This window comes from Leptonychotes weddellii, chromosome 16 (assembly GCF_054177405.1).
Source record: "Leptonychotes weddellii isolate Sample4059 chromosome 16, ASM5417740v2, whole genome shotgun sequence".
In the NCBI taxonomy this organism is placed as follows: Eukaryota; Metazoa; Chordata; class Mammalia; order Carnivora; family Phocidae; genus Leptonychotes; species Leptonychotes weddellii.
Genome location: NC_138384.1, coordinates 6,194,691 through 6,221,878, shown reverse-complemented (window position 1 = coordinate 6,221,878; position 27,188 = coordinate 6,194,691). Strand labels below are relative to the sequence as shown.

Below are 27,188 nucleotides of genomic sequence, written 5' to 3'. Positions count from 1 at the left end.
TCGTTCAGCGGGCAGTGCTGGGGGGAGTGAAGGCAGAGAGCCCCTGGTGGGATGTATGTTCTGTGTAAAAGCCAGATGAAGAGCAAAGCCAGCCAGGTCATGCTAGATTGTGCTACAGCGACGAGCAGCCCCAACTTCTAAGTGGCTCAAAACAACAATGGATTATTTCTCACTCAGGCTGCGAGTCCACCGTGGGTCAGCTGGGAGCACTGCTCATGGAGCCGGCACCATCTGGAATGTTGCTGGTTACCATGGCAAAGGCCAGGGCCCCTGCTAAGTAGTGCACCAGCTCCCAAGGGCTTCCACCAGAAGCGACGCAGGTCACGTCGGCTCGTGCTTTGTTGGCCAGAGCCAGCCCGTGGCTACCAGTCCTACCATGTGCTGGGAGGAGAGCTGGAAACGTTGGGGGAGGACGCTGATGACACCCAGCAAGTCTGGGCCTTGGTTTGCTCACCATGGCAGGGAGGGACAGGTTGGGCTAGAATTGGCTCCTTAACCCGTGGTCTGTGGTGTGTTCCGAAACTCTGTGTGTGTGTGTGTATGTGTGTGTATGTGTGTGTATGTGTACAAATGGGCACCGTACTCAGATGTGAATCTTCAGCTTGTTTCAGTCTCTCAAAGGGTTTCAGGTTCCCATAAATCCCCAAAAAACTGAGAACTCCTGGACCAGGTGATCCTTGAAATCCCTTTGAGCCTTCGATTCACAGAGCCTCGTTTGTTAGAATGGCCGCCGGCCGCCAGTCTTCCTGCAGGTGGAAGGAGGTGGCCATCCCCCCTCCCGGTTGTGCTGGGGCGTAGTGGGCCCGGCAGGTGCGGTGGGACACGGTCGCTGTCTCTGCCTGGACACCTGGACGGCACCTCCGCTCTTCGCCTTGGTGTGAGGAGTTTCCTGGGCAGACTTTGTGACACCAGCCTCACCCAGGAGGGGACAGTTCCCCGGACCGGACTCGGCCTCCTTTCCCAGTCCTGTGGGTGCGACTGATAAACCGCCGGGGCAGGATGGGGCTCTGAGAGGGGCGGGAAGGAGTTCAGGGAAGCAGAGGAGGGAGGGTGGTCCCAGCCGAGGTGCTGCGGGAGGCGAGGGGTTTCAAAGCTCACAGAAGAAGGGGCGTGTGTGCCAGACGAGGAGCCCGGGCAGTGAGGGTGACGGTGTGCTCAGGGGCAAGGCTGGGTCAGCTCCCAGGGCGGGGGAGGGGGGCCCTCCCACCTGCTCTGAGCCTCAGTTCCTCACCTCAGAGGGATGCATGCAAAGCACTGTGCTCGATAACTGGAAGGTCACGTCAGCTGGTGTGACTGCACCGAGGGATCTCAGTTCGGGCCCGCGCCGCGGAGAGGCAGGTTCCCGGGCGCATGCTATGGATGGGGAGGTCCAGAGTCACACAGCTCTTAGCTGGGATCTATCAGCTGCTCCGCTGGACCCAAACCTGCCTTCTTCCCGGAACGTGACGCCGACCTCCGGTTGAAACACCCACGGGAGGATGGATGTGGCTGGGCAGCTGAGTCGCACAAGCCAGGGGGCTCGCGCTCTTCCCCACGAGGGAAGACTTGGAACGTGCAGGGTGTTCTTCCTGGAAGGTTAGGCTGTGAGCCGAGGTGACCAGGGCAGGTGAGATGGGGTTGTGTCCCTGCAGACACCCTCCTCCCCTTCTAGACCACGAGGGCGCTGTGAAAGGCAGGACACAGTGGACCCAACTGAGACCTGGGGACAAGGTCCCGGGCGCCAGGGCAGGAGAGGAAATCTGTGTGGCCATGCCCGCTCAGCAGCAGGCTGCCGCCCACTGAGGTCTGGGCAGAGCCAGACTGCCAGCGGGGGATCCCAGGAGGACTCGAGATGTAACCAGGAGAAGCCACAGCTCTGGGAGCTGGCTGGCTCCTTCAGGAGGAACAACGGCACAGAGAGTGCTTTGGAACATCCATTTGTGAGCAGGAGGAAGGGTCCAGTGGTGCCATGCAGATCAGTCAGGACTCCCAGATGTAAGCAGCCAAAATGGACTCAGGCAATCGCCAGCAGCAAAGGAATATGCTGGAAGGATTGATGGGAGCCTGGAGAACAGGCTTGGAAAACGGACTAGAGCCGAGGCAGGTGATGGGACCATGTCCCAGCCAAGCATTCACCTTTACAGGATGACACTGCTGTGCCTCATAATGAATTCTTCCCTCCTTCGTCCTGACGTTACTTTGCTGCAGCCTAGATCACCTGCTCACGCTCAACCCAGACAGGCCGGGGACCCCCTTAAAGATCCCTACCAGGGGCTCGCACGTCGGGGAGGTCCCCAGAATGGGAATGGGCTGCGCCAGGTTATGAGGGAGACAGGTCTGTGTTGGACAGGCTGCCGAGGCAAAGGAAGGGGGTCGCCTCGCCGTCGACTGCTCACGACCAGGGCTCCGCTGTTTGTGTTCGTTCGTTCTTGTGCAACCAGCCCTGACCGCACCAGCACCACTACTCAGCGCCGGTGGTTTGGGAATAAGATTCTGCCCTCAGGGAGCTCACCGTCCACTCATTCGTTTGTTCGTTCATTCATTCAGCAAGTCTCGCTCGGCCACCCGGTGCCCCAGGTCCTGGGGATACGGTGGTGGTCACACAGGGACATGTGTTTGCGGGGCACTGTGCTGGGGCCGGTGGGCACAGAAGAGGGATGGCTGCACTTCTCCCCCTCTCCTCCCTCCTGTCTTCTCTGTCTTCCTTTTTGTCCTCACTTGGCCATTCAGTCCAGCCAGTGACACATTATGGGCACTGCCTGGGCCCACGGTGCTCCCTCAGAACCAGTAGAAGAGCCCAATCAGCCCTAAGCCCGTGTGGCCATACCTCCCATACTCGTTTCCCACGGTCGCTGTGACAAATTACCACAGGCGTAGCCGTCGGAACAACACAAATTTATTACTTGTTCACGGTTCTAGAGGCCAGAAGTCCAGCACGGATCCCACTGGGCTAGAATCAAGGTGTCAGCAGGCTAGTTCTTCTGGAAGCTCTTAGGAAAATGGGTTTCCTTGCATCCTCCAGCTTCAGAGACTGCTGGTGCCCCTTGGCTTGTGGCCAAATCCCTCCAGCCTCTGCTATCTGTCCAACTCTCCAACCTCCTCAGGACCCTTCTGATGACAGCGGCTCACCCACATAATCGGGAATAACCTCCGCATCTCAAGGTCCTTAACTGACTCACATCTGCGAAGCTCCTTTGCCGCCTACGGTAATGTATTCACCAGGACCAGCGTGTGGACCATCTTCGGGCGTCCTGTATCTGGCCTCCCACACCTGCCCCTCTCTCTGGCGCACTTGGTGTGTGAGAGAGCACAGACTGGGCGTGTGCTGGGGCCGGCTCATACTGGCCAGTACCAGCTCCTGAGAGCCCATCCTACTCATCTCTTCCAACTCTGGTCCAGGGTGGCCCGGGATCGGCCAAGGCGGGATCGTTTATAGCCCCAAGGGTGGCTCGTGCTGTGGTCAGGCTTTCTTATTCTGGAAAACCTGTTGTTCCACATTTATCACCACCCCACTGGCCGTGGCTGCACGGATCCTGAGCCCCCCAGTTTGTAGAGTGTCTGCACGTGCCAGGTGCGGAGCGAAGTAAGCACTTTACAGGGATTATCTCATTGTTGGGGATCTTTGCATCGCTGTCCCTCAGCATGGAGTATATTTTATCGTCCTAATGAACAGGAATTGTCACAAGACCACAGAGCTAGGTCAGCACTGAGAGGAGGTGACTCAGCCACAGATTCTCTGGGGTGCTGCTGGTCCTGTGGCAGACTCCCACCTCCCCAGTCAGGTGGCGCAGGCTCTGTGTCTTTGGGGTACTTGAACCCAGGTCTCTTGGAGACTCAGCCATTGCAGAGGTCCCGGGATCACACAGACGGTGTCCCCGGGCCTGCTCCCTACTCGGGACAGAGGTGCAAACTTGCCTTGTGTCCGTGGGCTGCTCTCAGTCTGAGATTCGGAACGAGTCTCTGAGCTTGCCCACAGGAGCCTGATACCCTGCCGTACTGGCCACTGAGCTGGTTCATTTGTTCAAGCCCAGAGATTGCCCAGACTCTGCCCTGGGAGAGCAGCTGAGCATCAACAATTTGGGTGTGGAACCTGGATCCCCTGGACAGAGGGGGACCCTGAAGTTGGACCATTGTACGTGCACGCATGTGTGTGTCCGTGTGGGTGGGGACCAGAAGTTGGACTTTGATGCTTGGAAAGAGGCTCCGGCCTTTGTGAGAGTCCCTGGACCATCAAGGTCGGGGTCAACTTGGAGCAGAGGGCTGTGGGGTCAGGCGAGAGCAGACACTGCATTTCTGCCCTTGGGGTTGGTCAGTGGAAAACTTGGAATGCCATAACTACGGTTTACAGCATGAGTCGGACTGCCCGGGTTCAAGTCTTGGCCCCGCACCTACTGCCTGTGAGCCTGTGGGAAAGCTCCTAACCTCCCCCAAGCCTCAGTTTCCTCATTTGTACCCTAGGGGTGACGATGCTGAGGGTACCAACTTCCCAGGGTAGACTTGCGAGGACCCGACAAGCCAGTTGGGCCACGTTTTATTTGAGAGGAACTAATGATGGTTTTGGTGATGACAGCAGTGACCGCATTTGTGGGTGACCACCTGCTCTGTGCCAGGCCCGATTCTCTGTGCTCCCCAGGAATCATTCCCAGTCCTCATGACATTCCTGCAAGGTCAGGGTTCGTGGCCCCATCTTACAGACGAGAGAAGCCAGGCCGAGTTGTCAAAGTCTGTGAATGAGGGTGGCGTGGATCTGGGAAGGTTTTGCCCTCTATGTGGTGATTTTTAACTCGGGTCGGCCTGAGTTCAAGGCTAGGCGCCTTCTTCCCTGACCTTCTGCAGTTGGCAAGAGGCTAAACCCACCGGCTTTGAAGCCAGCCTGCCTGCGTTTGAGTGTACTTAGTTGATGTGAGATCTTGGAGTCTCAGTTTGTCCCCTTGTGAAATGGGAATAGTGCTAGTGAGCTCACGGGGCTGTTGTGAGGGCTGACAACAGAATGTGTGGCTAACAGATGCCAGGCACCTGGAGCAGCGCCTGATGGAAAGGAGGCGCCCGAACCGCTCCCACTCGCAGCATCCCACCACCATACCTCCCTCTTCCCATTCATCCCGGTCCCTCCCGTGATCCTAAATAAGTCAAGATATGTGTACAGTGAACGCTTCCAGCCGCCAGTGTCTGGAGTCACTCATACCCAGCAAAATAAGCACACAGTGGCAGTGATGTCTTATTTCAGGAAAATCCCGCTGGTAGCTGCTTCTGTTTTGGTTTTGTACCCAGGAGGTTCCACTGGGTGAATCCCTGTGTGAGGGCCACAGAGCAGACTCTGCTGGGTAGAGCAGGCTGGGCCCCGCGTGCTTGTGCCCTGAAATGCTGCAAGCCGGTGACTGGACCTCGCTGTCCTCTTCTTGTCGTTGCAGGCTGCCAACAGCTACCTTCGAGACCAGTGGTTCCATTCTCTGCAGTGGAAGGTAAGTCCTGACTCGGTGGCTCGTTGAAGGCGGCTCTGTCTCAGGCCGCCTCCTGCAGGCTCACAGCTAGTCCGTTACCCAGAGGTGTGAGGGCGGACATCCCTTGCCTTCCAGACGGCTCAGCCGAGGAGCCTCGCCCCATTGTGTAAAAGCCTCTCCCCCTTCTCCCTCTGATGTTCGATGCCTTTCTCCCTGCGATGGCATTCCTGCCCCGTTGGCCACTGACTTTGCTCATGGGCTTTCTAGCATTGTGTCTGCTTCCAAAAGGATCGTAGAAGCCTTTGCTTTCAGAACAGGGGCTCTCCTGAGGGGCCGGGTGAGGCAGGGCTCACGGTCTCAAGATGCTGGGTTGAAAGTAACTTCTGAAGGTTGCTCCAAACAGAAATCTGCCAGAGATTCAGACACCCAACCATTCTTCCGCAGTCTTCACTTCCTTTTAGCTACCTGGTTCTTTGGCCTAATTTTCCTGTTCACCCTCTGCGTAGGATGGTCCAGAGCCTTTTAGCACATAAGGAAATGAGTCCTCTGCTGGTCACTTTCAAGACCCAGGGGCCAGATCTGCTGCAAAGGATCCTCCCAGCCCCCCGGGAAATCCACGTTCTGCTCCAGGGTGTGGAATGTGCCCTCAGCTTCTCCTTATGCCCCGCCTCCCCGTCCCTCCCCCTTTCTGATCTTTTAGTTTAGAACAAGCCGTGACAGTCGTGTGGCCTCACCGAGCCAGCAGGGTGTGGCTGGAATGAGCGTGCGTGTCCCGAGCTGTCAGTCGTTACAGTAAGCTGGAGAGCTGCGGAGGATGAGCGGCAGGCACTGTGCAGGGCGTGAGGCCGAGGGCCACGTTGGGCTGACCAAGGGAACACTCGGAATTCCTCCCATGCCTCGGAGGGACTCTTGTCACAGCCGGCCCAGGACGGAAATACAACCCCGGAAAATGACATTCCTGGCCCCAAAGAGGGCCACTCCTCCCCACTCCCCCGACAGCTGCAGGTCGTCCCGCTTGGTGCCCATGTGGCAATCTCAGAAGCTCAACAAGAAGTCTCCAAGTTGGGGCTGCAGAGGGAAAGGATTCGAATTTATTGAGCGCCTACTGTGTACCAGGCCCAGGAAGCTGGGCTCCTCGTGGCCATTTCATGCCCGCCACAGCCCTTGTAAGGCTGATGGCTGTCACTGCTCCCATTTTATGCATGGGGAAGGTGAGGCTCGGCTGGAGCCCGGCTCCCATAGCTAGTCAGGGCTGGAGGGAGGGGTCAAACCTGGGTCTCTCTCATGCCCACAGGTTTCTGAATGTAGGCAGCAGGCAGCGGGTGACAGTGAGGAAGGCAAGGTGGCACATTCCTGCCCACGGAGTCAGCAAGAGCTGCTGAGAGCTCAGTTTCCCCAGCAAGATTATCCCTCGTCCCTGAGGCCTGGCTCTCTGCGGCCCCGTGTATCCCAAGACAGGCAGGGCTTATGTCAGGACCTGCTGGGGGCCCGTCTGGGAGTCAAATGCCAGAGCAGTCGAGGGGCAGGGAAGATAATAGGGATGGAGTGGTTGGGGAGCTCCTGAAGGAAGGGGCCATTTCACTGCCGCAGACCTCTGCTGCTTGGCCTCCTCCCCCTTCTGTTGTCCGTATGTGTTTTCCAAGTGAGTGGAAAGCTCAGTAGGTGATTGCCTTGCTTTGTCTTAGCTCAGGAAGGGGCAGGAAGGACTTGGAGACATACTGTCCACTTGACAGGTGGGGAAAATGCCGCATTGCAGAGGTGGCCAAGACCCATGCCAAGGGAGAGGTTGGCTCTCTTCAGTGGTACTCCTCAGAGCCCTGCATTTGGCTGCATGTTCTTCAACTGTTGTCTACGGCCTATGGGAACACCTAAGAGGCAGTGCTTGGGGAATTCGTGAATAGTGTGCAGCTAGGAGGGATGACTAAGATGGTGGGCACAGAGAGCTGAATTTCGGAGACTGACTGGCTAGAAAGATGATTTGAAAGTGACAATCTTGAAACGTACAAATTTAAACGTCAAGTTTAATTTTCAGACGATTGACTGAACAGGAACGGAATTGGGGATCCCTGGGCTTCCAGCAGTGTTCAGGAAGACCTGAATGTCTGCACTCAATTTTGGTGGCATTTGGTTTCTTTATGGTTGTTAAATTTAAAAAAACAAAAGCCACCCCGCCTAAAAAAATAAAAACAAACAAAAGCATCCAGGAAACCCAAGTCACAGTTTCAAGGAACTGGCAAATGCCTGGCAGTGTGTGGCCCTTTTGCCAAGTGGCAGATGGTGACCTTTATTATCACTGTATAAGCTTTCACTTGTGTCTTAGGCGGCTGTAAGACACTGGCAGTCTTCCTCCTTTGACAATTGCCCCCCCCAACAATTTAGGTATGCTGCCACCAGGTGGCAGTGTATCTTAGTGTCAGCACCTTGGTTTCAGTTTTGATGAGATTGGAAGAGGCATGTCCTCCTTACTTTTTAAAATGGCGAAGAAATTTAAGGTGTTTTGGAGGCCCTTCGGGCTAGCAAAATCAGCTGAGAGACCTGGATTCGAATTCTGGTTCTCTTAGGGTCTGGGTAGACTCTAGGGAAGTGTTCATTAATTCAGACGCAGTTACAATGTACCACGCACGACTGTGTACTTTTCTGTGCTTTGTCATTCAGCAAATGAGGGAACCAAGGCTCAGAAAGGTCCAATTACCCATAGCCGCACAGCAGATCTTAGTACAGATCTGTGGGGCTGCCCTGCCTCCTGCTTGATCCAGCTATGCCTGATTCTGAGCTTTGGATGCTTCAGCCCACTTAGGATGTGACCTTCTGCCTCTCCTGATGGAGCCTCTTTTTTCGCCATATTTATAACCAATCTTCTTGGCTTTTTCCTTTTCCTCTTCTCAGTATCTTTTTAGAAAATCAAAAATAAGGACTTTAGAAATCCTGCAACCTCAGCCTGATCAAAATTTTCTACGTGTTGTTTTGTCCTTTTCCTGTACATCAATGTGTGTGTGTGCATATCGTTGCTGCAGTGCGTGTGGAGAAACCATTCTTCTATTTGTAAGGAATGTTGCCTCTTAAATACTACACTCCCATTGGTTTAGTTTTTACTGAGTTCTACTGGTGTCTCTAGGGCTTTCTCAACAGAGAATTGCTCCCAAGGGGAGCCACATTGGTTCTTTGGGGCTTAAAAAACCTTAAGTTATTACAATAGTACGTGGCCCTGCGAAGTTCAACCCCATTCAACAAAATCTAATTTTTTAGTATTTAATTTCAAAGGGAGGAAGGGAAATAGGAGGAAAATGCCTAAAAAGGCTCCTGGGGTGGGGGTGGGGGGCAAGGATAATTAGAAAAAGGCTGAGAAATGCTCAGTCTGCCCCAGGTGGTGTTGTGGGACAAGACAGAGCGTAAATAGGATACCTGTGTGATCTTCTTACCTCCGTCCTGGTAATCCTGTTGTTCAGTGACCTCACCGCCGGGCTTCTGCCTTCTCGCACTGTCACAGTCTGCTTGGTGAGTTTTTTTGGCCCAGACCCTGTATTTTGAGCATCGTTTGGTCTCCCTGAATAGTCCGTCGTTACTGACGCTTGCATGTGAGGACATCTGAGTCACTGGCCCATGCTCCCAAGGCTACCCAGAAGGGTCCCAGGTCCCGGGTTCACCTTCCCTGCTCCCCCCGCCCCTCCGCCTCCTCTCCTCTTCCACTCGGCCTCCTGCCTTTGGCCAGCACTGCTCAGGGAGACGTTCTCACAGGAGGACAACCAGCTTCTCCAGGCCCAGGAAGGAGGGTGGACGGGGCTACTCTGGGTGGTAGGACAGTAGCAGTAGCCCTCCTAGGGTCCTCTGGAGCAGAGCATGCTGTCCTGAGGGCTCCCTGGAGAGGCCAGCCCTGTTTGGTTTGGGTGGTTTGGCCCCTGAGGCCAATTCCTAGGGGTGTGGAAACATAAACAGTTGTAGTGAGTTAATGAGGCCTCATTTCTGAGTCAGAGATGCACCTTGGAGGCCAGGTCCTGTGGAGACAGGCCTGTCTGTGTGTGTAAGACCGGGAAGGGACAGGCCTGCCGACGTGTGCAAGGCCATGAGGGGACAGCCCTGTCCCTGTGTGCAAGGCATGTGAGGGCGTCATGTGTGTTTACAAAGCTGCGAGAAGACCGGCCTGTTTCTGTGTCCCAAGTTTTGAGGCAAGAGGCCTGGGTGTGCACGACTGTGCGGGTCAGGCCTGTCAGGGTGGACAGCCCCTGGCTGGGAGGAAGCATGCACTAGGCCCATAAGGGAGCCCACAAGGATCGAGATACACGTATTTCACATAGCTGGCACTTCTGGAGTCTCCAGCTCTGGAAAACGGCCTTTTCACTTCCTGAGAGGGGTTCCATTGTGGGCCGTTGCACAGAAGTCTTGAAAACCAAGATGGTTTTATCCCCAGAGGAAGCTGGGTTATCCCAAGTGCTGGGGGCAGAGAAGCGGACTCCACATGAGACGAGAAGATGACCTGTTTTCCTGGCCCAAGGCTGCGGGGCAGAGGCATGTCCTGGGCTCTGGGAAAATCCCAGCTCAGGTTTGTATCCTGTCTGGCATTCCGCCCTGGCCATGCTGCCTCCTCTCCTTGAGCAGGTTTCCCCAAGCCCCTGGGGTGGCCACAGCCTCGTGGTCACCCCATCTCTGGCTCTGTCCCTCTTCTGTACAGAGCAGGAAGGTCGAAAGGAACGTGGGATGCACATGCCTGTGTGAGTGAATGAGTGTGTGAGAGAGAGAGAGAATGTTGCATGTGAGGGGTAACCATGTTAGGAGTGTATTGGGTGTGCAGTGGGTTTATTTGAGCCTCAGTTTTCTCCTCTGTTTATTGGGGATAATCCAGCACCTTGCTCACTGGGTCCGGGCGGGGTGGGATGCTCTGCTGTGCATGAGGCAGTTAGAAGGGGGCTGGCAGCCGCTGTGAGAGCCTCACAGGCACTCTGATCAGTGTGGCTCAGTGCACACCACCCCCCCCAGCCCCTGCACTGGCCCTGCGAGGCATGTTTTAGAATCGGGGATGGGTGGGGGGCGCCTGGGTGGCTCAGATGGTTAAGCGTCTGCCTTCGGCTCAGGTCGTGATCCCAGGGTCCTGGGATCGAGCCCCGCATCGGGCTCCCTGCTCCACGGAGAGCTTGCTTCTCCCTCTGCCTCTCTCCCTGCTCATGCTTTCTCTCTCTATCTCTGTGTCTCAAATGAATTAATAAAATCTTAAAAAAAAAAATAGAATCGGGGATGGGTGGGAAGTGTCCTCAGGAGGGCCTTACCTGCAGCGGGCGGCTGCCGTTCCTCAAGGCTTTCGAGCACTGCTGTGCCTGGCACTTCACGCATGGGCACTCCCTTAATCCTCTCCCGGTCCTGCCCGGTCTTCACCACCCCATCTCATAGACGAGGGGCCAAGGGCATTACCAAGGACAGCCAGCTCCTAATGGTGTCACAGTCGAGCTTCCACATCAGGCCCTGGCTGAGTCTGACGTGGGGCTGAGCCCATCCTATGCTTGGAGCCTCCACCGAGCCATAGCCACCATCAGGGGCCCCCGTGTGCAGGTGAAGAACTGGAGGCCCAGAGGTGAAGACTGCAGCTGGAAGCCTAGGTCCCTGCCCCCATAGGAGGCTTCGGGGGGGCTGGACGCCTCACCCCATCTCCACATGGTGAGAGGGGTCGGTCCAGCTGATTCCCAGGCAACCAGGTCAGAGGGACAAAAAGGGCCCTAGAGCTGATGCCCCTTCCCCAGAGGGAAGCTCCTGGGGAAGGGTGGACCCTCCAGTGGGTGCCATCACCCCCAACTCTGACCTTCCTCCTAGACCCACCTCCCTCTTCCTTCTTGGGCCTTTCCTCCTGGGGAAGAGCCACGTCTAGTCCTGCATCTATGGCCCCTAGACGCCTCTGGACCCAACCGCAAACCTCCCCGAGCTGCACCACCCCCAGCCTGTGTGCCCCGAGTCTTCATCCAGCTCCCCCTTCAGCAAAGGCAGCAAGTGACCGTTGTCACCCATTGAATCCTCACAAGCCTGAGGAGGAGCCTGGTCTCCCTATTTCCCATTTCACAGATGTGGAGACGGAGGCTGAGAGGTTAAACCCCTCGCTCAGGGTCAGGGGCGGAGCTGCAGTGTGGACAGAACTCCGAGTCCAGAACCTGGGGTGGATCTTGACCACCGGGAGCATGGCTCCCAGCTGCACACGTGTGTGTGTGTTCCTGCAGCAGACGCGCGCGCACACCGGACAGTTCCTCACACCTGTGGGCTGGCACCGCCCGGCCGGCCCTCAGCTCCTTTCTCTCCCGGTGTCTGGCGCACGCTGGGCCTCGGTGTCTCTGTTTCGCTCGGCATTTCATGAGAGCTTTACATTTTTCTCTCAGTCTCACAGACGTCAGCGCGAGGGTTATGGGAGTTAGCCTATGGCTAGGCAGTCCCGTTTCTCGTGGGTAAAGGCTGATTGCCCTACCTTGTCCTACATGCCCCAGGACCACTGTCAGGCCACCTTTCCTGGGCCCAGAAGGTCAAGCTCAGGACCAGCCCGCCTCCACATCTGCCCCAAACACAGCAGTGTCCTCAGATGCCAACATCGAGGCTCTGCGTGCCCAGACCCAGCTTGGCTCCCGACCCCGCTGCACTGGGCCACCGCCCTCCGGTGTGGCTCCTGGCTGGGCTTGCCTGCCCCGGCCAGGACGCCCCCTTGTCTGGAGGGAAGGCAGTGACCCCTGCGCACCCCTCCCTGCCCCCATCACCCTCCTCTGTGTCCTTCTTCCCCTTGCTCTCTCCATCCTTTTTATAGCCATCTTGAAAACACCTTCACAACCACACCAAGGGCAAAGCCACTGGGCTCCTGCCAGCCCCCATCCGACGTCCGATTTCACTCTCGCAAACGTCCTTCCCGGCCTCATCAGCCTTTGCGCGGGGGCTTTGGTGGCTGTGGCCAGGGGCACAGCACAGACCGTCCCTCTAGCGTCGGCACAGCCTTGCCGCTGAGACATCTCGACGTGGCCAGGCCTATATGCGTCAGCTCTCTAACAGCTGCGTAACATCTGTGAAGAGCTTGTGGCCTAATTTACCACAGGACTCACTGTGGTTGGGCATCCGAGCTCTTCCGGTTTCCTCAGCGACGGGTAATGCAGTCATGCCTTTCCCCCAAACCTAAGCTTCTACTTTTTTGGAACTACTTTTTTGTTTTTTTTTTAAGATTTTATTTATTTATTTGACAGAGAGATAGTGAGAGCAGGAACACAAGCAGGGGGAGTGGGAGAGGGAGAAGCAGGCTTCCCGCGGAGCAGGGAGCCCGATGCGGGGCTCGATCCCAGGACCCTGGGATCAGGACCTGAGCCGAAGGCAGACGCTTAACGACTGAGCCACCCAGGCGCCCTGGAACTACGTTTTTAAGGCAGATTTCCAGAACAGTGACCACTGTTCTGGAAGAGAAGGGGTATTCTTTGCGGCTTTTACCACATTTGCCTGTTTGCTCCCAAAGGAATAATTTCTGCAGGGCCTGAAGGTGAGAGCTCGGAGCCGAACTGCCTGGGTTCAAATCCCGGCTCCACCACTCACTGGCGGTGTGACCCTGGACTAGTTACTTTCCTCTCTCAGCCTACTTTTCCTCCTAAATAAGGTGGGGCTCACAGTAAGACCAAGCTCATTAGATTCTTGTAAGGATTAAATGGGTCAATAGCAGTAAAGAACTTAGAAGGGCACCTGCCATGTGAGTAAGTGTTAGATCAATGTTGATTATTCTTCTTCTGCTTTAATGATCAAAGACGCTGTTTCCCTTTGTACAGAAGGGTCCTAGCAGACAGCTCCGGCAGAAGGGCCGCACAGGCAAGGCATGCCATCAGCCTGCAGGGGGCCCGCGACAGGCATCACTAATCAGTCATTGTGCTCCTTTCCCAGGAGGCAGAACTCTTCCCAGCAGAGCCCCTGTGGGCTGACCGGAGGTGACAGAGGGAGCAAAAGCTTCCCTCCGCCCTGCTTTATGACCTCCTAGACCGTCACCCATCGAGCGTTGCTGGGATCCACATCTAGTCCTGTTGGCTCTGCTCTGTGCTGCTTTGGGGCTTGCTCATGGGAGAAGTTGTCAAGCTTCCAGGCTGACCCTCTGGGTCTGGTTCTCCTCTGCTTGGGAAAGGCATGAGTGTTATCCGTCCACCTCTGAGAAAGGAGGTGAAACAGGGAAACGGGACAAGGATGGGTGGAAGCTGGCCTCAGACCTCTTATGGGCCCGGGCACATGTTGGCTTCATCCAGGTCAGAAAGGCTGGAATTTGATCCAGATGGATTTGTGGCTCTTGGTCAGAGTGGGCCTTGTGACTTCTTAAGAGGGGGTCACAGGGACTCAGTGGAGAACGGTGAAAGGGGTGGCTTTCCCCAAGAGGCAGGGCTCATGCCAGCCCAAGACTGGGGGAGAGGCCTCAGCGGAGGGTCAGCGTGTTGGAGCAGAGGCCCTTGCAGACCCCTTAGCTGGCACCTGTGTTCCGTGGAACTGAGTGGAGGCCGCTAGGGCTCAGGCTGCCAGCCCCCGGGAGGGCCACAGTCTCCAGAGACTCAGTGGGCCATCGGGGCCCTATAACTAATACCAAGGGCAGCTTTGGGGATTGAAACCAGCAAGTGGCAGAGGGCTGGGTAGCCCTGGGGAAGAGATCTCATGCCCTTGTGGGCTTTCTTTGGTAAAGCGATCGTTAGATACCTGCTAACATCAGGAGCTGTGCTGGGGGCTTTCGTGTGTGTGTGTGTGTGTGTGCGTGTGTGTGTATGTGCGTGTGTGTGTGTACTCTCTTGAAATCTTCCCCAAGTTTGATTAGGCCCATCTTGAAGGAGGAGCTAAAACGGTAAAGGGCTTGTCCACGGTCGCACAGCCAGAACCAGGCAGAGCCAGGGTCTGATTCAGGGCGGTTGGTCTCCAAGCCCAGCCTCGTCCTTCCAGCAGCAGGTGGTACCACCACGGACATGGAGAGGGTGGGGACATGAGCACAGCAACCCCGTCTCTGAGCCCAGCGAGGCAGGGGAGTGCCCAGCAAGCGTGAGGCCCTTGCAGTGCATCTCCACTGTCCCCGACCAGAGCTCTCTGTGGCATAGACATGAGCCACTTGAGTCTGTTTGTTGAATAAACTTCATTGAAGGATCACATGCAGAAAGGGACACAGATCAAAAGCGTACTGCTGGATGAATCCTCCCAAATTCCCAGAATTGACCTGAGTAACAATCACCCAAATTGAGGAACAGAGCGACTGCCTCCCAGGCGTCTCCTCGGCCCCTCAAGCCCCTCTGCTCCCCCTGCACCAGAGAAGACCACTGTCCTGCCTTCTGTTGGCACAGATGTGTTTTGCCGCCCCCCCCTTTAGTAGACACTGCCCCAGAGTTTTCCAAAGTGGTCATACTGACTTATTACCTGCCAGCAGTGTGCGAGGGTCCTTCAGCCACAGGACATTTAACAGCTGTATTTATGAAGGTCTTTTTTTTGATGCTCAAAAGGACAAAAAGAACTTAAAAAATTCCCACTGCCTGTAAACCTGTTCATACATCTTAAGTTAAAAAAAAAAAAAAAAACAACAAGCTATGACTGACATGTAATAAAATGCACACATTTTGACTGTTGGGTGTAGTGAGTTTTGACTTTTGTATTCACCTGAATAACCACCACCCAAATTCCTGTCCCCCCAGAAGATTCCCTCGTGCCCCTCTGCCGTCAGCGCCGCCCCCCCCGACCAGATGGCCTCTGTGGACATTTAAAGAGAATGAAAGCTGTGGGTGTGTATGGCGGTTCTCAAGGGCACAGGAAGGTGTGAGAGGAGCGGTCTCCTCCCCACACCCACTATCCCCAAGGCAGACCTGTGAGCCTCTTGTGGGGGCTTTCAGAGGTCCTGTGACTATTCCTCTTTAAACACCACCCAGACCTTATTACCCACACTGTTTCATTCCTTGCTCCTTGACCCTTTAATTACATATCATGGTGATCTCTCTGGCAGCCCATAGGGATCTACTTCATTCCTTTTTATGGTTTTATACTCTTCCGTTCACACAAGCGTCAAACTGTGTGGGACTTCAGATCTTTCAGTAAAACACTGCTGTGTAGACAGGGAACTGGAGTTTCTGCGAGAAGGGATGGGGGTGGGGGAGCATGTGTTGAGCACCCCCCATCTATGGGCCAGAGGCAGTGAGAGATGCTTGCTAAGTAATCCTCCCCCCTCGAGACAACCCCTCCCAGCTGTCCCCAGTCGATAGGTTCAGAACCTGGAGCCCTGCGCGGGGTGCGGGTGTAATGACCTGGCCCAGGCCACAGAGCAGGAAATGGACCAGCTGGGTTTGCAGCTCATCTCTGGGACCCCAAGCCCTTCCCCTGTACCCTCCTGCCCCAAGCGGGGCTTCCCCAGCCCCCACCAGAGGGCTGGCCTTGAGCTTTGGCCATCAGGACCCCCCACCTCCTTGTGTGGGAAGGTCCTCCCTGGGCCTCAGAGATGGAGCATGACAGCCGGCTCTCCAAATCGCCAAGAAAGAAGTGCATTTGTGGGTTGTTTTTTTTTTCGCCAGACGAGGAAGGGGGGACCAGAGCTTTGGTGTGTCATCCCACGCACGCTTTGATGCGGGCTGATGAGTCACTGAACCATACAAGGAAGTTTTTTCACGTAAATGGTTTGCGGGTGAACTTGTTTTCTGCCCTTTAAGGCAGATTTTTTTTCTCTCCGTCTCTTGCTTTCTCTTTAAAGAAGAGCCTTTAGAACAGAAATGTGAGGCAACATCTTGACGAGCAAGACCTTTTGTTCTGCAGGAGTCTGCAGCGGGTCCCTCCTGCAGTTGGGCGGTGGGCAGCTGGCCCCGGGAAGGCGGATGCCGGTCGGCTCTCAGCGGGGGCCGTGGCGGGTGGCCTGGCCGCAGAGGGGAAGGTGGCCCGCCGTTCTGTGTGGCTCCGAGGCTCCTACCCAACTGTTGGCTCTGTGGGCTCAGAGACAAGGCCAAACAGACTCCGAAAAGAGCAGCACCTGTCCCCACAGAGGAGTGAGGGCCTCTCCTCATCTGATGATCATAAAATACCCAGCGGGGCAGCCGGCTCAACGCTCTGGATGGAAAGGTGTTTTGGAGCGAGGCTAATTGACCAGGAGGCAGGGCAGAAGCTCCACAGACTTGGTGGCCATCACCCACGCCCTGCTCCCCGGGGGTCCTGGTGCCCTCTTAGAACGGACAGATGGGCTCACGGAACACCCTGAAGTGGACAGAGACGCCCTTCTGAGGCACCTGATGCCCCCTGACAGCTGGCCTTCCGTGGCGGCAGAAGACCGGGCTGGCTTGCGGCGGGGTGGGGGGCCGGGCAGATGCTTGGGTAAGACCCTCTGGCCGAGTGGATGGAATCTGACCTCTGGCTCGAGCAGGTGTCCAGGGATGTGTGGACCCTGAAAAGCACACCCAGGGAGTCAGGGGCCAAGTCAGCGTTAGCCAAGCAGCCCATTGGTGTCTGTTGGCTTTGTCACCATCTGCATGGAACTAGGCTGGTCCTTATCTCCCCCCAGGCCTCCTGGCCACAGTGGGCACGGGGGTTCCGAACCAGTGGTTCTCAAAGCGGGGTTCCTGGACCAGCAGCACCTGCTTCACCTGGAAATTTAGTAGAAGTGCAAATCTTCTGTCCCGTAATCTTGAATGTCCTCCAGGTGATTTTCAGGCCCACCGAAGTTTGAGAACTGCTGCAGTAGCTTAAAGAAAGGGCAAAGAGCAACAGACATTTACTGAGTGTCACCTGTTTTCCCTCCACTTCCCTGTGTTGTCCTCGTCAGGCCGTTCAGTGTCACTGAGGGGTAGGGACTATATCCCCCTTTCCCAGACAAGAAAACTGACTCTCAGACTAAATAACTTCCCTGTGTGTCCAACCCAGAATTCAGAGCCCGCCTGCGCCTCCTTCTGTGTCCTCCAGGCCCTGCTGTGGGGTCCCTTGCGTCCTGAGATCAAGTATAAATGGCTGAACAGATCTGTGCTTTTGGGTCCCTCTACCAGCACTTCCCCCATTTGTGCAGCTAACTTAAAATCACTGCGATGGACACGCTCCCAAGTCCCCCTCCTGGCTCCATCGCGCACTTCCTGGGCGAGTCTACAGGGCCCTCCTCTGCCAGGAAGGGACAGCCGCCCTGTAAATCCTGCCTCTCCACGAGACCCCTACTCAGGAAGGCAGGAGCGGACGTTACACTAGATTCAGGCCCACCGTCGTTACCTGTTGGTACATGCGCACCAGAGAGCACCTGTAAATTAGGGAGCTGAACTCTTTTCCAGCTGGCTCATAAACTCAGGCCCAGGTTCCAGCCCAGAGGAGTAAACCCTCCCCCCCCCCCAAGGAACGGATGCTTCCCCAACAAAAGGATGGACAGATCAGATGCCATTTGAAGTAATGCGAGCACTAGATAAAGTGCTAAGACAGATAAACAACGGAGGCCCCCACTGAGATGCTACGTCTTGAGGCTGAGCAAGGAAATTCCTTATTTGGGATAGAGATTTCCCTTTATCTGCCCAGAGGAAACAGGGCGGAAACAGGGCCCGGTGATGCTGTCCTGTGCTGTCCCCCGCATTTCAGGGAGCGAACCTCACTGGGGCCAACCCCTCCCACATGGCAGAGGAAGAGAACGGCCTCTGGTACAGTATGTGCATTTTTAAACTTATTTGGTGGGTTGCTATTATAACCAGGGGTGTTTCCTCAGAAAATGGCATCCCCTTTAAGGATTGGCAAGAGGCCCCCACTGTGGTTTTCACTTCAGGTTCAGCATGCACTCCGGGCACGGGAACGCCACTGGAGAAGTCACTGGGAAGTCATAGGGTCTTCTTAAGTGGCAAGTTTCAAAGGTGGGGTCTCAGCCATCCCTGGGATGTGAAGGGACTGTGCCGTGTTTATCACTAGGAGGGACAGGACAAGCCTCTGGCTGACTGAGAGCCTGGGGAGGACGGGTGGGCTGCGTTCCTGGAGAGCCTGGCGATCTGCGCTGACCGAGGGGGCTGGCTGTAGCCCCTGAGGAAGGGCTCTTTGTCACAGCGGCCTGGCCAGGAGGGGAGGGCACGGAGGTATGGCGGTCACAGCAGCTGATGGCCGTGGCCAGAAAGCCCATCAGGAGGATCTGCACAGAGGGCTGAGGTCAGGCAGGAGGACTGCTGTTTGCTTCATTTTCTGAATGTAAAGCTGATGCTTGAGGTGGCATTATAAAAACACACAGCACGGGGAAATCTGTACTGATTGATTTGGAGGGCCTTCCTCCAGGGGTTAGGAGAGGAAAAGCAAGACGCAGAGACCTGTGTATAATGTGATGCCCTTTTTTGTAAAATGAAATGGGAGACAAAATAGCAAAAACTGAGGACCAAACTAAGTCTGTGTGCTTGCATTTGATTACGTGGAGCCGCGGAGAAGGATCTGAATGGATACATGCCAGGGGCAGCAAACTGCCCAGCCTCCCGCCTGGTTTTCTGAAGAAGGGGCATTTGGGGGACACAGCCCCACCCACTCATGCTACCATAGCAGGGGTGGCCTGAAAAGCCTGGAATACTATTATCTGGCCCTTTACAGAAAATGCTTGCCGAACCCTAGCATGTGTTGGGGTGTTAGCATGGGTACAGGGGTGGGGGAGGTGGGGTGGGAGACAGAGGTGAGGTTAACAGAAGGCCAACATACCTGATACGGGCTAAGTTTATGTAGACATTTATCCGTGTGTGTGTGTGTGTGTGTGTGTGATGTGCACACACAGAAAGAGAAACCCATGGCACGGTGGCCACCAGCGTGCAAACGTGCAGGCCACGGTGAGCCACACGATGGAATTCTGGTGCTCTGCTCTCCACCCCAACACAGTCTGTATGATTCCGTTTTCCACCGAACATATATTATTTCAGAAACCAGGTAATCTGCTGGAACACTGGAAAGTCAAAAATACTAGGAACTCAGATACCTTTCAGCTCTAAGAACATGGGATTCTGACCACTTTGAAAATTCTGTGGAAGGATAGCACCACCTTCATGATCCCAATTTCTGAAGTCTTTGGGGATTTTTTTTTTTTAATACTCCTTTTTAACTAAGTGTACAGTACATGGATCTGGCTTCCTGTGACATGTCAGACATTACAGATAAAGCTGGAGCTCCTCATCTCCCCTCCCTTGCCCCGGGCCTTGGTTTTCCCTCAAGCCACTTCCCTCTGCAGGAAGACGGTTGTCATCAGCCTGACCCATGTCCCCCTCCCCGCACTATGCAGCGCACGCGTGTAAATATATGTGCACACGTGTGTGTTCGCTTCTGCCAGGTGGAGCCCCTGGCGGACCTTTCAGCTCTCCTTCATTCTTGTAACTGCTGTCTCGTATGACCCTGTGCATGGGGCCGCGGTCTGTTTGACATGTCTCCACTGACGGGCGTTTCGGGGGTTTCTGGTCACCCTTAGTTTTTCTCAGAGGTTAACTACCGTCAGTCAATGTCCTGCAGCACTCAGTAGCTACCATTTATTGAGCACCTACAAAGTGATGGCATTCAGCCTGACATAGCACAGTCTTGTCAACACCTGCAAGAAGCAGGTGCTCCTACCGTCTTCATGTTACAGAGGGAGGAAATTAAGGTTCCAAGAAGTGATAGCATCCACTTGAGGCTGCCCAGCTTATCTGCAGCAGAGCAGAAGTTCGAATTCAGATATGCCCCCTCACTCAGTTTATGACACTGCACACGCCTGAGAGCCAAGACAGGGCCTTGCCCGAGCCTCTAAGCCGCTGGGAGTTGACAGGCTGGTAGGAGAGGCAAGTGAGCAAAGGGAGGTGAGGGTGTAGTGTTGGGTGTGCTGAGTATGAAACTGGGGATCCCCCCGACCCCAGTCTCCTGAGAGTGCTGTGATGAGCTCTGGAAGGCATGTGCAGCCCCTTCCCAGGTATCTTGGGTGGCATTCTATTGTGGGGTGGGGGGGCTGCTGGGGAAAGTGGCCTCCCCTGGGGTTAGGGCCATGTGGAGACAGGGGTGCATTTCCAGAATGCTGAGAGCAGGTCTGGGGCAGTAGCTGGGTGTGCTCACAGTCATCCTTGACTCTGACTCAGGACAAGCAGGTCACCTGAGGTGGGGTCCTGGTTCAGATAGCCGGCTTTCACCCCGAGCAGGTAACCATCCCCCCTCTGTGTTGTGGGTTCCTTGTCTGTATGATGGGGGTCGCACCTGCCCCCTTACACTGATCCCTCTAGGTCCCGCGTGTAAGTAGAATCATACAGTATTTGTCTTTTTGCGAATGGCTTATTTCAGCATAATATCCTCAAGGTTCCTCCACGTTGGGACACAGGTCTGAATTTCCTTCCTTTTCGTACACCTTATTGTATACACACCACGTTTGTCTGTCCATTCACCCATCAGGGGACACTTGAGTTGCTCCCACCCTTTGGCTATAGTGAAGAAAGCTGCTGTGCACACTGGTGTATAAATATAATTTAAAATATACTAGTGACTCCCAAAATATAGGTGCCTAGGCTCCACCTCGCCCCCAACACCCTCCTGATGAGATTGTCCTGTGACTAGACTCTATTACTGGAATGCTCTTCGAAACCCCCAAGTGGCTCTGACCTGTGGCCGGGATTGAGAACCTTGCAATGGCATAGTGCACACTGCAGGAGGCCCCGGGCTGTCGGCCGGGGTGATGGGGCTGCTCTGGGCTCATGTGTGACCCTCATAAAAGGAAAAGGAGCTCCATTTGCTCGGAGCTAAAGCCCACCTCATGACTCTTCTTTGCCAAGGACTCGAAGCTGGCCCTGTGCCAGTGTCCTGCCTGAGTGCGGGGAGCTCTCCCTGCAGCTCCACTGGGTATCCAGGTGACTCCTTGAGACATGGCTGATGTTGCAGGTACCCCGGTGCCTAGCGGGAACACCAGCATTTCCACCCTCTGAGGGAGCAAGAAAGAGATGGGGGTCAACTTCTCCCCCAGGAAGAGAAAACCCCACAAATTCCAAACTGAGGAAGAGCTGGGAGAGGCTGCTGAGCACAGGGGCACCCTGGGTGTCCGTGCCCCCCGCCCACACTGCCACACGCCCATCAGATGAGCCCTGGCTGCCATCTTCCTAAAATAAAAGGGTTGGAAGGGTCAGCTTGAGTGGCTGAAGCAGACCGGTGGAGCCATCAGGAGCCAGGCTTCCTGGGGTCCGTCCTTGCTTCGCTGCTCACCAGCTGTGTGAGTTTCCTGGGGCTCCTGGGAGAGAAAGTGCCACCAACCAGGGGGCCTAAAACAATAGAAGCTCATCCTCTCAGAGTGGGGGGCCAGAAGTCCAAAATTAAGGTCTCCCCCCTCCACAAGGCTGTGCCGCCATGCGCACACTTTATGGGAGGTCCTTTTCCTTGCTTCTTTTGGAGTTCCTTGGCTTGTGGACGCAGAGTTGCAGCCTTCTCCTCCAGCTTCATATGGACGTCTCTCCCTTGTGTATGTGCGATGCCTGTTGTTGGCTATAGGGCCCACCTCTCATCCAGCCTGACCTCATCTTCCCTTGATTGCGCCTGCAAAGACCTATTTCCAGATAAAGTCACATCCACAGATACCAGCGGTTAGGACTTGGACTTTTCATTTGGGAAACACAACTCAACCCACAACACCAGCTGTATGACCTCAGGCAAGGTATTAACCCCTCAGTGCCCTCTCCTCCCGTGTATCATGGGGACAGACTTCCAGGCCCTACTGGGCCCCACCTGGCTCTACGGAGTTGGAATCTGCCTTTTTTTTTTTTTAAAGATTTAGTTATTTATTTTAGAGCGAGCACGCGTGTGATCGGGGGGGAGGGGAAGAGAGAGAGGGAGAGAAATCCTCAAGCAGACTTCCTCCTAAGCAGGGAGCCCCACGCCGGGCTCGATCCCAGGACCCTGAGGTTACCACATGAGCCAAAACCAAGAGTCGGCCGCTCAATCGACTGAGCCACCCAGGTGCCCTGGGAATCTGCCCTTTAACAAGACTCCCCACATGGTTCCTGCTCACATTTGGGGGTGAGGAGCACTCGGTGGGTTTTAAAAGACTAGATTCGGCGCTCAGCACAGCAGAAGCACTTCATATATGTCAGCCATTATTTCTAACCTTCATTTTTCCTCCATTTTATAAACACTGAGAGCACGTTCCATGTGCCCCGAGAAGCTCCGGTCACCACATAAAACAGGGCAGAAGCCCACGAGACATAATCCCTACCCCCGAGGAACTCAGAGCTTAGGGGGGAAAACAGCCACGTGCAATCTTTTTAAATGTGGTCAGACCGATCTGGGTGATGATTGGATTTTGCCAAGGGTTCTGCGGGCCCTGAAGTGCCAGGTAGGATGGAGTGCCTGGTGGGGAGCCTGGCACCAAGGCCTGTTGCTCTCCTCACCAGCCAGATGTGTGGTTGCCCAGGCAACCGGCTGATGCCCCAGAGACGGCACTCGGGACGCTGTGCCCGAGTTCCCGCTGTTTCCTTGGAAGCACTAATGACTGTGGAGAGACCGCCTCCAGTGGGCACGTAGGGGACTGAGTGCCCGGGCTCTTTCCCCTCTTTCAAACAAATTGTCCGTCTCCCCAGCACCTGGCTTTCCAGGCAGATTGTCCGCAGGACGCCCAGCTGCAGTCGGTCTGGAACTGCCACGGGCCAGTCTCACCTCCCTAGTTTAAAGGACTTCTTGTGCGTCTCAGAGCAGGGGTGCAGCTTCCATCAAGGCAGAGGAAGCTCTCAGGTGTGCCTGCCAGAGTGGCTCGGTGGTCGGACCCGGAGGATCTGCAGCTACGCCTGCTCCCGGTCCCGGCTCTGGTTCTTACTTGCCACAGGACTTAACCGCTCCCAGCCTCGGTTTTTCTCCTCTGTATAATGGGCCCAATCATATCCCACACCTTGTTGAATGGTTGGGCAGATTCAAAAAATTACTTTATCATATAAAGTGCTTCACACAGGGCCTGGCCTGTGGAGAGCGCTCCAGAAGTGATAACCATTATGCTCTTGTGTCACTTGTCACTTGGGTCATTATGCAGGGTGGTTGTTCCTGGAACATGGTAACCACTGGATAAGTGGTAGCCAGTATTGCTGTGTTTCATAGCTTTGTGAGCGTGAGTTGAGCCATGCTTTACCTGCCAGCCAAAGCAGGGGGGCAGACCAGGGCTAGGCTTGGGTCTCATTTTGTGTCCTTTCTCTTACTCCCGGTGTCCCCATGGAGCCAGTGGCCAGGGTAGGCATCCCTACACTCCTCTTGATAATCCCAAGTCCCTGGAGGGTAATCACTGATGAATTCATCTGTCAGTTAATTATACCAGCAGGTAACATCCCAGTAATTGTATTTGCTAAATTAGCATCTCTTTGCACATCCACAGGGGCCTGGGAGGTTATAAGCTGTCTCAGGTTGAGGGTCGAGACCTGAGGGCCAAGTGGGCAGTGGGGGTGACACGCGTGGGCTGACCACAGGCCAGGCTTGTATCTGAAGGCAAAGTGATGGTCTTTGATGCCAGAAGGATTTAAGATGTAGTATCCAGTCACTCTGGAGGACTAAAGAGAAGGCCAGCAGCCCAAGTGTTGGGGCCCCCAGAAGCACACCGCTTGGCAGGGATGGTGAGTTAGCTACACAGCCCCATAGTGAGTCATGAAGGAGTGAGGAGGTCAAGGGCCCCTGTCTAGGAATCGGAGAGCCTGGACAAGTTGCCCAACCAGTCAGTCTTCCTGGATGTGTGGGGGACATTTGGGGACACCACCCTGTAAACCTGGGAGGGAAAGCCGGAGGAGCAGGACAGGTGGGGAGGGTGCTTACTTACATTCTGGCCCCAAAGTGCTGGCTGAGCATGGGAAGAGGCAATGAATGTGCTGCTGGTCCTCTGGGAACATTGGTGACAGGGGGGCCCCAGGACCTGAGAACAGCATTGCCCGATGGAACTTTCTGCAGTGATGAGAATGGTCTTTCTCTGCATCGTCCGCTGTGGTAGCCACTGGCCACTTGTGGCTGGCAAGCAGCCACAGTGTGGCCAGTGGGACCGGGGCACTGAATTTTTCATGGCATTTCATTTTAATTAAGTTAAATGTAAGTAGCCACGTGGGTCTAGGGACTTTGGGCCTGGGCAGCACAGCTATGGGCCGTCCACTGGAAAGAAGTTCTAAAAGCCAGTCTGGTTCCTCCCTGGCTCATTTTTCTCGGCAGCTCCAAGGAGCTCCCGTGCTGCCTTTCCTTTAGTGACAGGTGGTGGGGAGCATGCGTGCTTGTGTGAGCCTGAGCCTCGGAGGCTGCGGCAACCAGCACAGCAGCCCCATCACCGGGAGGCGTGCTTCCAGCACATTCTGAGTCACGCCTCTCCTGGTGAGGGGCACACTCCCGGTGACAGCCTGTCTCCCGCGGAGGAGCCGACAGGCTCCGCTTTCCCAGGCCGGAGAACCCCGGGCGTCTGCGGTCGTCTCTGCCGTGGGAGCAGTTGCCGGAGAGATGGCGGATGTTGCCCAGGTAACGTCCCCTCCCTGACGAGCAGAGGGTGAGGACTGCAATGGAGTGACTGGCTCTGCCACACAGGAGGCAAGAGGCTCTTCCTGCTGGCTCTGTTGTTTCGGGAACTGGTGGGGCTTAGTCACGGATGCCAGGAGTCCTCCTAAGTTCCACCTGCTCTGGATCACTCACTTCTAGGACGTGGTAGGTGACAAGAATGAGAGCTGCTGGTTAGCCAGCGGTGGGGCTAGGTGCTTTATAGATGTTATCTCATGGAAGAGCCGCGGAAGCCTTGGGCAGTAGTCAGTCCGACCCCACATTGCAGATGAGGCAACTAGGTACAAGGAATAGACCGTGAGTTCCACGAGCACTTGGGGCCTGTCTGCTTTGCTCACTGTGGAGATCCTTAGTGCCAAACACAGGGCTTGGCACATCGTAGGAGATGGGTCCTGGTAATTTTTGTTGAATGGTTGGATAGATGATGGAAGGAGGGATGGATGGATGGGTGGATGCACAGGTGGATGGATGGGTGGACAGGTGGACAGTGGATGGATGAAGCGGAGCTTAGATTTGAACTGAAGTCTGCTGTTGCAAACCTGTGCTCTTGGCCACTAAGCAACACCAGCTCTGGTTTTGTCTCATGTCCTCCTCTGCCTGCCTAGGTTGGGATTTTTTCTTAAACACTTCAATTGGAGTATAATTTACACACCTTAAAACCCACCAATTGTAAGTGTATGATTCAGTGACTGTAGTAAATTCATGGAGTGGTACAACCATTACCACAATCGTGGTTTTTTTTTTAATTTTTTGAGAGAGGGAGAGAGAATGAGAGAGAGAGCACGAGAAGGGGGAGGGTCAGAGGGAGACGCAGACTCCCTGCCGAGCAGGGAGCCAGACACGGGACTCGATCCCGGGACTCCAGGATCATGACCTGAGCCGAAGGCAGTCGCTTAACCGACTGAGCCACCCAGGCGCCCCACAATCATGTGTTAGAATATTTCCATCATCCCAAAAGATGCCCTCCTGTCTGTCTGCGGTCTGGTCCCTGTTGCTACCCCCTCCCCGCACCAGCCCCAGGCAATGACTGTTCCGCTTTCTGTCTTTATAAATTTGCCTTTTTAGACATTTCGTAGAGAAGGAATCCTACAAGATAGGTTTTGCTCCTGGCTTCTTTGACTTAGCTCACATTTATAAGGTTTGTCCATATTGTAGCATGTATGAATAAATCCACCCTTTTTACTGCAAATACTAGTCCATTGTCTGGATAGACCACATTTTGCTTACCTGTTCACCAGGTGACGGACATGTGGGTTGTTTCTAGTTTGAGACTGTTGTGAATAATGCTGCAGACATTCATGTCCATGTCTCTGTGTAGAGTCTGTTTTTCTTTCTCTTGGGCAGATTTCTAAGAACAGAACTGCTGGGTCGTATGATAAATGTATGCTTCATGCTTTAAGTAACCATCGAACTGTTCTCCAGTGGCACTGTGCTCCTGCACGATGCCATCACCAGCGTGTAGGATCCCAGCCTCCGTGTCCTCGCCAACACTCGGGGTCGTCTTTTTGGTTATAGCCTGCCTGGTGGGGGTGAAGTGGTGTCTCTCCATGGTTTGAATCAGTATCTCCCTGGCGGCTCGCCATGTTGAGCAGCTTTCTGCCCACTTACTCCTAGACTCTTTGCCCTGAAAAGCCAGGGGTTGGCAAGCTTTTTCTCTAAAAGGACCAAATATTTGGGGTTTGCGGGCCACACCGGATTTCTGTCCCATGTTCTTTGGGGTTTTTTGCTTCACAACCCCTAAGAACATTCTGGGCTTCCTTGCACAAAATGAAGCCAGGGGCTGGATTTGGTGGCCTGCCACACTTCACCGACTCCTGCTTTAAGCCCCTCACGGAGAATTCCAGGGCCCCTGCTGAAAGAATCTGGTGGCCCATGGAGCCCACGCTGAACATGGCAAGAGGTCACCCACCCCTCCTGGTGAAGGGGCTCAGGGAGAGGACGATCCTGCAAAGCCAAAGGGTCAGGTTCCAGAGGTGTCTCCATCCCGCCCCACAGTGATTCAACACCCGATGAGCTCATCACAGTTCCTGGGATGAAACCTAATCATTTGTCACCCAAGACGGAGTGAGTGGGTCCCTGTGGGTCCTGGGCAGGCCTCCCTCTGCCCTGTCCCAGACCTTAGCACCTCTTGTGGGGCCCAGCAGCCTGTCCTCCCCACCCCCACCTTGATTTCAGAGCCCTGCTGTCCACCTGCAGTTTGTACTGGTACCTCCCGCAGCCCCTCCACCCCCTGGTGCCTGGCCTCCGGCTCTCCAAGCCCCCGTGGACTTGTCCTGGCTCTCACCGTATGCCCCCAAGCTTTCTCGACCCCCTTCATCGCTGTGTCTCTTGGCAAATCTATCCCTCCTCTTCGCTGTCTGCCCT

The 27,188-nt window shown here is 55.1% G+C and overlaps 1 protein-coding gene across 2 annotated transcripts in view; it reads left to right on the top strand.

Annotated features, from left to right (window-relative positions):
- The window catches only part of CMIP (c-Maf inducing protein), a 229,968-nt gene that overhangs the window by 147,796 nt on the left and 54,984 nt on the right, over nt 1-27,188 (top strand). For both annotated transcript variants that reach the window (XM_081807352.1, XM_081807353.1), the window contains exon 3: nt 5,391-5,441. In XM_081807352.1, coding sequence (XP_081663478.1) covers nt 5,391-5,441 — 51 coding nt within the window. The remainder of the gene's footprint in view (nt 1-5,390; nt 5,442-27,188) is intronic.